The sequence below is a fragment of the Myxocyprinus asiaticus genome, chromosome 1 (assembly GCF_019703515.2).
Source record: "Myxocyprinus asiaticus isolate MX2 ecotype Aquarium Trade chromosome 1, UBuf_Myxa_2, whole genome shotgun sequence".
NCBI lineage: Eukaryota > Metazoa > Chordata > Actinopteri > Cypriniformes > Catostomidae > Myxocyprinus > Myxocyprinus asiaticus.
The window spans coordinates 19,336,705-19,350,654 of NC_059344.1; the positions used below are offsets into that span (position 1 = coordinate 19,336,705).

General features: G+C 36.4%; 1 protein-coding gene across 1 annotated transcript; it reads left to right on the forward strand.

Moving 5' to 3' along the window:
* The first annotated feature begins 3,566 nt into the window (after positions 1 to 3,566).
* On the forward strand, positions 3,567 to 13,950 carry LOC127446942 (transmembrane protein 88-like). Its single transcript, XM_051708293.1, has 3 exons — positions 3,567 to 3,848; positions 7,200 to 7,592; positions 13,324 to 13,950. Exons 2-3 carry the CDS (start codon positions 7,206 to 7,208, stop codon positions 13,603 to 13,605), a joined length of 669 nt encoding a protein of 222 aa, XP_051564253.1. The 5' UTR covers positions 3,567 to 3,848; positions 7,200 to 7,205; the 3' UTR covers positions 13,606 to 13,950.

Here is a 13,950-nt window from a genome sequence, read left to right on the forward strand (position 1 = left end):
GGTGAGCAGATTTTTGAGTGTTATACCAGGATGGTGGGAGGGGTGCAACTATACACACACACGCGAAAGTGTGTTTTTTTTTTTCTCCCCAATTTGGAATGCCCAATTCCCAGTGCACTCTAAGTCCTCGTGGTGGCGTAGTGACTCGCCTTAATCCGGGTGGTGGAGGATGAATCTCAGTTGCCTCCATGTCTGAGACCATCAATCCGCGCATCTTATTACGTGGCCTGTTGAGCATGTTACTGCGGAGACCTAGCGCGTGTGGAGGCTTCACGTTATTCTCCGCGGCATCCACGCACAACTCACCATGCGCCCCACTGAGAACGAACCACATTATAGTGACCACAAGGAGGTTACCCCATGTGACTCTACCCTCCCTAGCAACCAGGCCAGTTGGTTGCTTAGGAAGCCTGACTGGAGTCACTCAGCATGCACTGTATTCGAATTGCGACTTCAGGTGTGGTAGTCAGCATCTTTACTTGCTGAGCTACCCAGCCCCCTGAAAGTGTGTTTTATTTTATATTCCGTTTCCAACAGTTTTAATCACATGTACAATTGTAATTTTCTTTAATGTTATGAACTTGCATGTGTAATAATACGAGCTGTCACTGTTGGAAATTTCATGCCAACTACACATTTTAACACAAATTATTAAGTGGAAACCTAAAAATTAAGCAGAATTACACTCATAACAATTAAACGCTTGTATTATTAAAAAGTGCAGTGTGTCATAGCTGTCTGAATGTGATTTGCCAGGTCCAATTTAACTCCGCGGGTGTTGGAAAAAACAAACATTTAGAGTGACAGAAAAAACATCTCAAGAGCATTTTCCTGTAGTAAAGGGGTGCTGTAGACTCACACCATCAACTCTGGGTGAAAAATACTTTCTGTTCTCCCACACGTAATCAATTTTGATCGACTCTTCTCAGTAGCTTCAATACAAACAGGAACTTAGATGATAAAATTCGGAAGAGCGCAGCGTGGAAAAGGGGCGAGGCTGAATAAGGTGAATAGATATGCACAGATTTGACCACATCATTAACTGTTTTGTTTGTCCTCTTGTAAGTGAGATCAGGGGTTAGTACCAAAGTCTTTCTAGCAAGTCAGTCCACTGTCGGCCATCTTTGGAATGCTCTCGAGAAATATTTCCAGTCATGACAGTGCAGCTTCTATCTACTTGAATGGGGGAACACCAAAATCTCAAAAATGGTTGGTCAAGACTATGATCAAAGAACATATTTCAAATAAGCAATAAAATCTGACAATACTGGTATCATAAATTGTGGTTATTCACCTCATATTACACTAAAAAGCACAATTTTCCCAGCTTGTATAGCTAATACGCATGCACATTCAAGAGTTGATTGACAGGTGATACCTGTATCTAAAAGGTGACTGGCTCTTTTAACTGTAAGGCTAGACTTCCTTTCTACATCTGTTGACCATTGGATGTTCAGAGCTCCTTGGTTGAGCATTCCAGTTTCTCCTGTTCATTTTAATAGAAGTAGCCCATCTCTGCTAAATAATATCTGTTAGTACCCAGTGGTGCAGAGATAAAGTAAACAAATCTAAGCTGTGCAAAGTGGTGTGGAAACATGGCATCTGACAGACATTATTGCTTGCCTATCTAAACCACAGATGGGTTCTTATCAGTTACACAACATAATTTTTTTTCTTTATTCTGCCCAAGTGCTCCCTCTGTATTTCAGATATTATTTTTATCATGAGGGAGTGACCGTGCTGTCCTGCTCCGTCCTTCTTTTAGATCCCCCAATCTTTCCTTTGCATCAGTTGTTTGTGATCCTAAGCATGCATGTGCTTTCTGTTCTTTGCATGTGACCTATGACAGCGCTGAAGTCTGATCAATGACCCTACACTAGTCTAGCTCAAGTCAAATTAGCAGAGATCCACTTTATTTTCAACTTTAAACTAAGTTAACCTATTAAAAGGGTGATCTTGAAATGTGTGTATATTCTAGTTGGGGTGGTGTGGTGTAGTGTTCAAGGCTCAGGACTGTTAACCAGAAAGTGTCTGATTTGATCCCCACAAGTAGTCAGCCATGAACCATTACCATTGTACCCAAGGATGTAACCAAATATTCAAAACTGGGGGAAACCAATAGAAATGGTACCCCCTTAATGCCAATAGTGGGAACGGCCCTGGTTGTGTCTTTGCAAGGCACTTAAACCCAAGGTTGCTCCAGGGGATTGTCCCTGTAATAAGGTCGTGGCACCATTCTATGGTCATGCAAACAAATATAGCACTGATTGTGTGCCGATAAAAGTACTAAAAGATATTCTGCTCAAAAACAAAAGCTATCTGCTATGTCTGTGAAGGTTATATTGTTCCAAATATTGTTGGTAATATAAGTATTGTATTTAGTCGCAAGTAGGGGTAAAGGTTCAGCCACATTTACCTTAGCACGGCAAAACTCTGCAGATAAAGGCGGAAACACTACTTGTCTACATTATAACTTCACTTTCCCAGAGCATAAATTGCAGCATAAAGAAACTCACAGCTAATCTGACTTCCACATACATTATGAATATATAGTGTATGTTTGTATGAAACACTGCCCACACAGAGGTCACTGCCAAACCATGCAGCTTCCTATTGGTCAAAGGTGCGAATTTGCAGTGTTTGCGAAACTTGAACCTCATGGGAAGTACTTGTTGAGAATTTTATTTTTATTTTTATTTATTTTTTGCAACCAAAAGTCCATCAGGCGAAATCCTGATTGTGCGGATTCCTATTTCATATAGGAATCTGTATTTCACCTGTGGAATTTCGCAGTGCAAAGCTAAATGTGACTTAGAGGCTTAATCCAGATGCTGAACATCTTTTGTTATGTTCAAATCTGAGAACACAAATTTTGAATTGAATTTTTCCCTTACCCATGTCAGATCTGTTTTTTGGATGACAGTCTGAACAGATTTGATGTTAAAAAAAAAAAAATAATAATAATAATAATAATAATTGCACTACATCACTATTTCTGTATTACACAGAAAGGAACAACAATTTACAGCTTGTTTAAACCAGTGCCACCTTAAAAAAATAAAAATAAAAAAATTGTAAAACAGTGGGCACTTTGGCTTGTGCTGTAACCACAGGCCTGTCCCTGCAATGTGTAGTTATTAAATGGCCAGTGGTTTTTGCATAACTATTGCATTGTGAATGGTTTGGGATGATGGAGAACATGGGCTTCTTCGCATAAGTGAATCACAGATAACATATAGAGAGGACAATATTAACTAAACAACACAAAACGATAGGAAACAAACACTTGCATGTGGCACCATGTGCTCAGTGCTGTATACATTATGGACAGAGGGGAAGGAAGGTGTAGAAGATGTGGTAATGTGGTGGTTTCATGTCCTCTCTACATCCATCAGGAGTAATTGATGTCCTAACTTCAGCTCTTTAAATAAACATTCTCTCCCCCACACAGAGAATGGGGAAGAAAGGGAGTGAGAGAAGAAGAGAAGGACAAGCAAAAAGGGGGAGGAGGCATGAGAGAGGCAAAGAGAAAAGCATGACTATAACTGCCAGGCAGGACACATTCAGCACTCAGTCTGCCTTGAGGAGAGAGAGCAGACTAGAAAGTTCAGTGAAGCGGACTTAGAATCTATCTACGTTAAGAGAATTAAAGAAATGAGACCAAGTCTTAGCCTAGCACTACAAGGAAAACTGTTTTTAGAATTTTAGGATTCTATCATTTTTTGCACATCAAGGAACCTTGAATTCCAGGGAAATATTGGACAAAAACAAAAACAAAGAGGCATTCGTTGTGTTAGAATAAGGAAAAACAAAGAAGAGGAGAGGAGTACCAAACTCTACACCATCTGGTGAGTTAAGGGGGCAGAGAACTAGATAAGGTGCACATGATACTGACATATCAGAGGCTACAGCAGGGGAATGTGTGGAATTCACACACTGACAGACTTCTCGGTTTGATTGCTTAATTCTGGCATTAAAGGGATATTTCTCCCAAAAATGTAAATTCTATCATCATTTATTCACCCTCATGCCATCCCAGATGTGTATGACTTTCTTCTGCTGAACACAAATGAAGATTTATAGAAAAAAAAAAAAAAAAAAAAAATCTCAGCTTTGTTGGTCCATACAATGCAACTGAATGGGTCCCAAAATTTTGAGTCTCCAAAAAGTACATAAAGGCAGCATAAAGGTTATTCATAAAACTCCAGTAATTAAATCCATATATTTAGAAACGATATGATAGTTGTGGGTAAGAAACAGATCCTTTCTCAAGTCCTTTTTTAAGTCCTATGAATTCTTCTCCCTGCCGAATAGGTGGCGATTTGCACAAAGAATGAGAATCACCAAAAACAAAAGAAGAACGTGAAAGTGAATTAATGGAGATTGATAGTAAGGAGTCGTATTTGGAGTTTCAAAATTTTGGTCACCATTCACTTGCAGTGTATGGATCTTCAGAGATGAGATATTCTTAAAAAAAAAAAAAAAATGTGTTATGTTCTGCAGAAGAAAGAATGTCGTACACATCTGTGATGGCATGAGGGTGAGTAAATTATGAGAGAATTTTTATTTTTGGGTGAACTATCCCTTTAACTTGTGTAAATATTTGATGTGCATAATTGTGTATGTGCATTTTTATGTCTTTATATCATGCATTTATAACAGTCTCAAAAGACACTAGTATACTGTAGATATTAGTAGTTATGATACAATATCATAAAGTCCATATCTTTAATATCTAATGGAACACTAAACTAATATATCACTTCACTGCAACAAATAGTTTATTTATTTATAATGCACTATTAAAACAACAGACCACTGACCAGTGTGCTGAACAATAATAAAAGTAAATAATATAAAACCCCAAGAGAAAGACAAATAAACGAATAACAAAATAAACCACATAAAAAAAAGGAAATAAATAAATAAATAAAATTAAAAAAATACAAAGGAAAATCAAATGTTAACAGAAATGAAAAAACAAAAATGTACAGCAAGTCATCAAAACTCCATTTACCCAAATGTAAAAATATTCAAATTTAAACATGATTGTATCATCTAAAATACCCCACCAAACAGCGGCATTTAATGGCAAAAATATTTAGACATGTATATATACTGTATTTTTATATACACTACCGGTCAAAAGTTTTGAAACACTCATTCTTTATTATAATTTTTTTTCTTCACATTTTAGAATAATAGTAAAGTCATCACAACTATGGAATAACATAAATGGAACTATGGGAATTATGTTGTGACTAAACAAAATCCAAAGTAAATCAAAACTGTGTTATATTTTAGCATCTTCAAAGTAGTCAACCTTTGCCTAGAATTTGCAGACATGTACTCTTGACATTTTCTCAACCAACTTCTTGAGGTATCACCCTGGGATGCATTTAAACAGTATTGAAGGAGTTCCCATCTATGTTGGGCACTATTGGCTGCTTTTCTTTATTATTTGGTCCAAGTCATCCATTTCAAAAAAAATGTTTTTTTATTTTTATTAAATTTTAGTTTTATAATGAAATAAAGTAATATGTTGGCACAATTATATTATTGTCTACAAAACTAATTTCAAACATTTAAGAATACGCCTTCAGATCAAAAGACTTTTAAGATCATGAGAAACTTTTCAGTCAAGTGTTTCAAAACTTTTGTATATATATATATATATACACACACACATACACACTGCAGTGTCAAGACAAGTTACAGTAAATTTTCATATATATTTAAGCAGATGTTTCACAGACCTTCGTCAGAGAAGTTCCTCTGAGAATCTGCTCAACCCAAGTTTTGTGCCAGAGAACCTACCTCTGGAGTGCTGAAAAGACAGAGGTACCCTTCCCCCCTGCGTGGTTAAATGTATGACTCTTGGGCTGACCAGCCAGATAGGGCTCCAGAACAATAGACCAGGGTCAAACTACACAAATACCTTACGCGTCAGAGATCTGTGGCCTCAATGCCATTCACTAATCATCTAAAAATGGATACAGGATTGTCTACGGCACTCACACACACATGCACTCTGACCCCTAAACACTACAGTGTATCCTGAATATGCCATCAGTGATGGACAATACGGGCAACACATGCACACGTGTTTGTGCGCTGATGGTTGTGTTGTCTTCCTGCCTTTGTGTTTTGATTGTCTGTTGGTTAGCATCCATACAGCAGGTGACTTTGGCATAACACACTAGATCTTCAGTCACAGGAAACATGAACACAAGAGCACATCATGCCAAACCTGGATAACACCAGACTGCTCCACCCACTAACGAAGTTCCCTCTCATTTTTCTGGGAACCACACAACTGACATCAAATTTTTAATTTTTAATTTTTTGCAAAAGAAAAGAAAAAAGATGGCAAGCTTTTATTTGAGGAGACGAAACTAATAACAACATTGAGCAGATGCATAGTATAGCTGTATTTATACATATTTTATTTTTGGTTTATGTCTCCAAACAACTCCCAGTACCAAACTATATTTAGTACAGTTTGCGGGCGTTTAGATTTTCTGGTTGGAATGAGTTTGCATTAGAAAGTGTGAAATGGCTTTGTTAAAGCACCTCACACATTTCATTTAAACTTATATACTGTATATATAGTCCTAATGTTTCATTTTATTTATCCAAAATAGAATGCTTTTTCTTTTGAATTTGGGGTAAAATATGACGAGACGTGTTTTTTGCATTATCGCCTGTGTTGTTCCAAACACACTCAAATACCAACTGGTTTCCGCCACACAGGGCCAGTTAGCTTTCATATAACAATCAGTCGCTGATAAAATACCTAATTAAAAGATCATACAAATCTAGTTTCCTGGTGATAAGTGATTTACCCTTGCTCTGAACTTTTTTTCTCTCAGCTGTTTGTCAACAGTGCAGACCCTTCAAAAACACAGCCTTCTTACTTTAGAACACTCACTGTCAAAATTGATAATCATATTTTTCAATTTAAACTCATTTAAAAAAAAGGTTTAAAAAAAAAAAAAATTAGCTAAAAAGTGTCTTTTCAATTACAATGTATTTAACTACTTTCGTCATTTTTCTGTGCTCTGTTACAAAATCATGCTGGTCTAGTATTCCACTGAAAAGACCAAACCCATCAGTGCATGTGTTTAGCATTTTACAATCAATTTAACATATTACAACTATACCTTGTGTAAATTCTCTTTTCTCCTCTTGATCTTCAGATCAGGATGAGCATGAATGGCACATTGGAGAGGGGAGCTCATCACCAGGTCCTTGACCTCTCTGAGGAGCTTCCAAACAACAGCCACCATCACCAACACCAGCACCCAAACCTCCAGCACACACACTCCTTGGCCTCCACTGTGCCGGCTGGGAGCCCAGTAAGTGGATCTGGGGTGGTTGTGCCTCCACCTTACTTCTCAGCAGAGGCCGGAGGAGGTGAAGCACCGCTGGAGCTGCGAGGCTCTCTGGACTGCTGGGCTTGTTCGGTGCTTGTGACGGCGCAGAACCTGGTGATCGCGGCCATCAACGCCTGTCTGGCTGGATTAGTTTTCGGGCTGATCCTCACGCCAGCTATTGTCATGGTGGTGTTTGGCTTTCTCTGCCATTCAACGGTAAGACCTAAGAGACGGAAAAGAGTTTTCTGAATAGATCAGGAGCAGTTCACTTAATTTTTCTGTATCAAAACATATTTTATATCATAAGAAATTCATCTTTCCTTGATCTTTTGAACTAAGAGTTCAATGTACTTTCAAAATACAATAACTTTCAGCTCTTTCTTCTCAGTCCGTAAGGATGATCTATAAAAGCGAAGCTGCAACAATTCCTAATTTCGCGACTTTCTGACTTCTGAAACCAGAAAATATTAAAACATGACCACCCACCATTAACACATCAATGACACTTATTCAGTGTTCAGCAACTTCAACTGCTCAGTCACAGTGAAGCAACAGAGGAAAAAGGAAAGTTATATACCTTAACAGTACAAATATTCCTAAACACCAGAAAGACTAATGATGAGTTTGATATTAGATGATATGAGACATGAGTAAAATGCCAAATCTTTTGCTGTTCCATGGCCTTGTAGCACCCATCATGCAGTATATCCTTCTATCTTCTAAAGATCTTCAAAGATCCCCTATTTTATGGAAAACAAAAAAAAACAAAAAGGCTAATTTTAAAAGGAATAGTTCACCCAAAAATGAAATTTCTCTCATCATTTATTCATGCCATACTAGATGTGTATTACTTTTTTCTTCTGCAGAACACAAAGATTTTTAGAAGAATATCTTAGCTCTGTTGGTCCTCACAATGCAAGCTAATGAGTACCAAAAATGTTAAGCTCCTAAAAGCACATAAAGGTAGCATAAAAGTAATACATAAAACTCCAGTGGTTAAATCCATATCTTCAGAAGTGATATGATCGGTGTGGGTAAAACAGATCAATATTTAAGTCATTTTTAACTATAAATCTACACTTTCACATTCTTCTTTTGTTTAAGGCGATTCACATTCTTCATGCATATCACCACACACTGGGCAACGAGGAGAATTTATAGTAAAAAAGGACTTAAATATTTATCTGTTTCTCACCTACACCTATCATATCACTTCTGAAGATATGGATTTAACCTCTGGATTCTTATGGATTACTTTTATGCTGCCTTTATGTACTTTTTGGAGATTCAAAATGTTGGTACCCATTCACTTGCATTGTGAGGACCTACAGAGCTGAAATATTCTTCCAAATATCTGTTTGTGTTCAGTAGAAGAAAAAAAGTGTTACACATCTGGGATGGCATGAGGATGAGTAAATGATGAGAGAATTTTCATTTTGGGGCTAACTATCCCTTTAACAAGGTCCTTGATCATTTCAGTTTGACCATAAGTTTGCACAGAATATTTCTGCATGAATAATTTTACAAATCTGTCAATGTAATACAGGCTTTGTAAAGAAGGGGTTATCGAAGGATGGGGCAGTACAAACTATATTTGTTGTAATAGCAAAGCCCCAGTTTGTGTGTGAGCACAGCAATGCGCTATGTCTGAATCCATTTGTACATTTTATTGCAATGTGATCCCATCACTTTTAGATGAATTACATTATAATATAATTACCGTCTCATTTAAATCATTAATTTTATTAAGCGAAGTGTAAGTGTAATGTTATTTAAAATAATATATTGAATAATATATTGATTTATTATTTTTAGTAGATCCACATTCCCCTTTTTCCAGTGTATTACTCATTTCACATGCATAGAGGTTGTTCTGATAAGTCTTAAAAGCACAACAGCTAAAACAAAATGGCCTATTCAATTCTAAGGGTCAGAGAGATGAAGGAAAATAGTGATAAAAACTAAACTGAGCAAATTAGGTTTTTGTACAAACTTAAAAATAGCTTGACAAAGATTATCAGTGGAAATAATATTATTAAAAAGTATGACATGGCACTTTTAAGTGGATCTAGAACTGATAAAGATTAGAAAAGCATACAATAGGAGTCTATTAGCATAGTTTGCACAAAAATACAATTTCCTCATTAAACTGCTCCCAAGATCTGTATGAAGATACAAGGTGTGACACAATATAAAATATTGTACATTAAACAATATGCAATACACATCTAGTTTTCAGAATAGAGTGTGATGCTGAAAGATAAGTGAAAGAACAATAAAAAGCATTGCATGTATAAAGAACACTGAATGTTTGGTCCTCAAAAATAAAGACAAACAACCAGTGGGGGAAAGAAGGTACACCTTTCACAATCTGGGAAAAGACTCAGAATAAAATCTAATCATGATTTAGAGATATTCTCCTGGGGATTTATGGGAGTTTGGCCTCTGCCTCTCTTTGATTCACTTGGTAATCTCTTAATCTTGGCATTTCTCAGATATTTCAGCACAGGAGTATTAGCAGAGGCAGGTCAGGAGTTGGCACCAAGATGTCAGATGAGGAGTCTTTCAAGACAGGAGTGGATTACTGGAGTTTGAACAACTTTTTCTCACAGATTTTTATAATGAATATCCCAGGCATTTTTGCACTCTGACACACAGATGAGCAAATCTACTACTATTCCACTTTTCTACCACTTGTTGTATCAGTTCATGGTAATGAAAGACTTGCTTCAAGGAATAGTTCACCCATAAAAATTACAATTTGATAATTTACTGTATTAACTCACCTAAACCCGTTCCAAACGAATTTCTTTCTTTCGTGGATCACAAAAGGATGTGTTAGGATGAATATTCAGGACTGACAGCCTCAGTCCCCATTCACTTTCATTGTATGGGATAAAAAAGAGCAGCGTCAACATTCTTCACCATTTCTCATTGTGTTTCAAGGAAGAAAAACAAAAAGGTTTTTGAACAACATGAGGTTGAGGTATGACAACAGAATTTTCATAGCAATCTCTTTGAAACACAACAATAGAATGAACAATCAAGTTTTGTTAGCTTTCATTTTCAGACATGATTTTGGTCTGGTTAGAATACCGCTTGTGCTATTGTCACATAACGCCCATGGGTCAGTAAGGGTCACTGTGTGTAAATAAAGGCTGGATTCTTCCATCTTTCCTATTACTAGTCATTTAAGGTCCAAGATCAATGGGCAGTTTGACCATTTAGTCTCCATGTGACACTAAACACAGGAAAACGCTAAAATTCAAAGAGAACCCTAAAGATCTATAGGAGGTAAGGAACGACATACCAACAAGAGTTTCAATGGAGAAAATGGTTCATCACTTATCACCAGTCAACTCTGCAGATCTCTGTCACAGACACATAATAGATAAATGCGTAAAGAAAGCATAAACTAAAATTTGTGAATAAATCTTATTTGTTTTATGACCAAAGCGGTGAGTTAAATTTGGTATGTCTGGAAAAAACAAAAACAAAAAACAAAAAAAAACAATAATCACTAAACAACAAATACTTAAATTCTCCTTAGCATAACACCAAGCACAATCCAGGTCTGGTTAGAAGGTTCCAGTCCAGTACTAGTCTTATCTGTACAACAGATGAAGACATCTGGAATCCCTCCCAAACTTGGAGACACACTGAAAAAGGGCTGATGCTGATATTCAGCTTTGAGACATTTCACACACTTTATTGCATCATATCAGTGCAGGGTTCTTTAAATCACATTTTCTTGACATTTTCTCATTCTTAACACTTTTGTTATATTTTAGTTAATATAGGCATATTTGAGTGTTTATTTTCATATTTATATAGGTGACTTATACACCACAATTTCATAATGACAAACTTGTGACCCATTACACCCAACAAAGAAGGTGTTAAAGTTGCATCGATTGGGAAACAAACAACTCCACAAGCACAAAATTAAAACGATGTCATTCCTTAGAAGCTCAGAAAGTCTCTAAAATAAAGAGAAAAGAAAAAAAAAATAATAGAACCTAATTTCTAAAGAACACAATCCAATCCAGCTAGAAGTTGAAGATATACATTTCATAGATATCTTTCATTTAAAAAGACTTTACAAACAACCTTAAGTTAAGCATCTTGTAAAAGACCAAAATGTTGGACAACCAGAACACAGTTATTCTACAGATAACCCTAACAAAACAAGCAAACTTAATACACTGGCATCTCAGATTGTTGTGTATGCTCTAAAGGCAGACAAAAATACAAGCTGCTCTTCCTAAAGGATATGGATCATAAAGTACTTCCAGGGCTTTGTGGTTTAATTTAATTGTATTATTATCAACTCGCCTGCAGAAGCAGTAGATTTCCCAAAACTTTCAACCTATAGTTAGTCAAGTTATTTATTGTCATTTTAGAGGTAACAAAATGAATACTGTTCACGACGAAGTAATTCTGTGATGAAACAATTCTTTAAGATCAGGGGAAAGTAAAGTCTTATTTTTTTTTTTATATGTTTAATGACTTCCAGTCATGCTTTTTATTTTTTGATGCAATACTTAAAAGCATCTCCTCAACTGCAGGAATCGGTCAGAGTTCAAAAGTGCAGCTCCAAGTACAGATGGGCTTTATCAGTTTGCCCCCCTCCTCCTCTGTTTTCTCAGTCACCCTTTTCTTTCCTGCTCAGTTCTCCTTCTCTCCAACTCACATGGGATATATGGTGTTTTACCCGCAATTACTTTCCTCTTGAGATCTTTTTCTCTCTTTTTTGTGATGCCATTGTTTCACTAAATAACCTATATAATTCTTAAGATAAACTAATTTCCATTTGGTCTCTAATTGAGCACAGAAAAAAATATTGTCTAAAAAAACATTTTTTTATTTTGTAAGAAATCAAAGCAATAACTAATCTTCAAATTTTAGTGACACTGTTTTTCATTTGCAAGCAAACTCAAATATTACAAAGGTGATAAGTCAGATGTTTGTGAATCAGACCAGATGTGATCTGGCAAACAACAACAACAAAAAAAACAAACAAACAAACAAACAAAAACAAAAAAATTTAGAAAGAAAAACCTCAATTAAGAAAATAAGCATACACTGTATGTATGGCACACATTCTTGTCCGGTTTACAGTATCTGTTTTATGTCAGTCTACACTTCAGAGACGCATTCCTCCAGGAACACTACGTTTCTCTTGCGCCCTCCTCAGCTATCTCTACATGCATTCCAACACTTATCCTTAACACACCCCACAGGTCCTTTACACAACACTGAGAAAAAGATCTAACACACTAAGTGACAATGAGGTGTAACACATGTAAAACAGAATGTGAATTATATGAATGCACTAATGCACCGTCATGTTTTGTAACACTAAAACGTATATAACATGATGATTAGAATAGATTTTTAAAGTGTTTGCTTTTAATAAATTTTAAAGGAATAGTTCACCCAAAAACTCTTTTCAAGCAAACATTTACTTAAATATTGATCTGTTTCTCACCCACACCTATAAAATCACTTCAGAAGACATGGATTTAACCACTGGAGTAATATGGATTACTTTTATGCTGCCCTTATGTGATTTTTGGAGTGTCAAAATGTTGGCACCCATTCACTTGCATTTTATGGACCTACAGAGCTGAGATTTTAATTTATGTTCTGCAGAAGAAAGTAGTCATACACACCTAGAATGGCATGAGGTTGAGTAAATGATGAGAGAATTTTCAATTTTGGGTGAAGTAAATATACCTTTAAAATACTTCCACTTATCCAAGCCTATATTGAGGGACAATTTGTGTGTGTGTGTGTGTGTGTGTGTGTGCAGAAATCCGTTCTGCAGAATGGATTTAAAGAGTAAAATGTGTTGAAAAGAGCTGGGAGCACAGTCATAGTAGTTAACAAAAATGTTTTTACAGTACATATAAGAAACTTTCTTCATCTCTCTCTCTCCATTCAGGTGCGACCAACTGGTACATCACCTTACTGTTCGGATCTGCTAACAGATGGTGGCTGTGTGGCCCTGCTGGTTGTGGGTTTCTTGTTAGTGACTCCACTCCTGGTTCTGGCCTTGGCTGCATACTGTCGGCTTGCTCGTCACCTTCAGCTGGGCCTCTGTTTTATTCCCTACAGCCGTGCCGTCTACAAGAACCTTCCGGCTACCCAGCACCGTGGTCTAGGCGGAGGCTGCTGCGGACAGCGAGCTGGAAAAGAAAGAGGGAAGGGGAAGGTGTGGGTGTAGAAGGAAAACAATACAGTACGGCATTAATGCAGATAATGAAAGTTGTAAAATAATGCATTACACATTGTAGAGCTAAATATTTAAATATATACTCAAGTGGGGATTTCTTAGTGGCTGATTTCCATCATGTTTTACCATGTGCCTCAATTGCTGATGCCTACATTTAATATGACTTTGTTTAAACTTCATTCAAGTACTCTGCATTTAAAAAAATCTCTACTCTAAAATGTTGTTTTATGTTAATATTTTATGTATTACAAACACTGTTTACCTTTTCAGATAAATACCAAGCACATGTTTCTTAAAACTGTCCAAAAAAATAAATAAAAAAAAAATAAAAAAAAA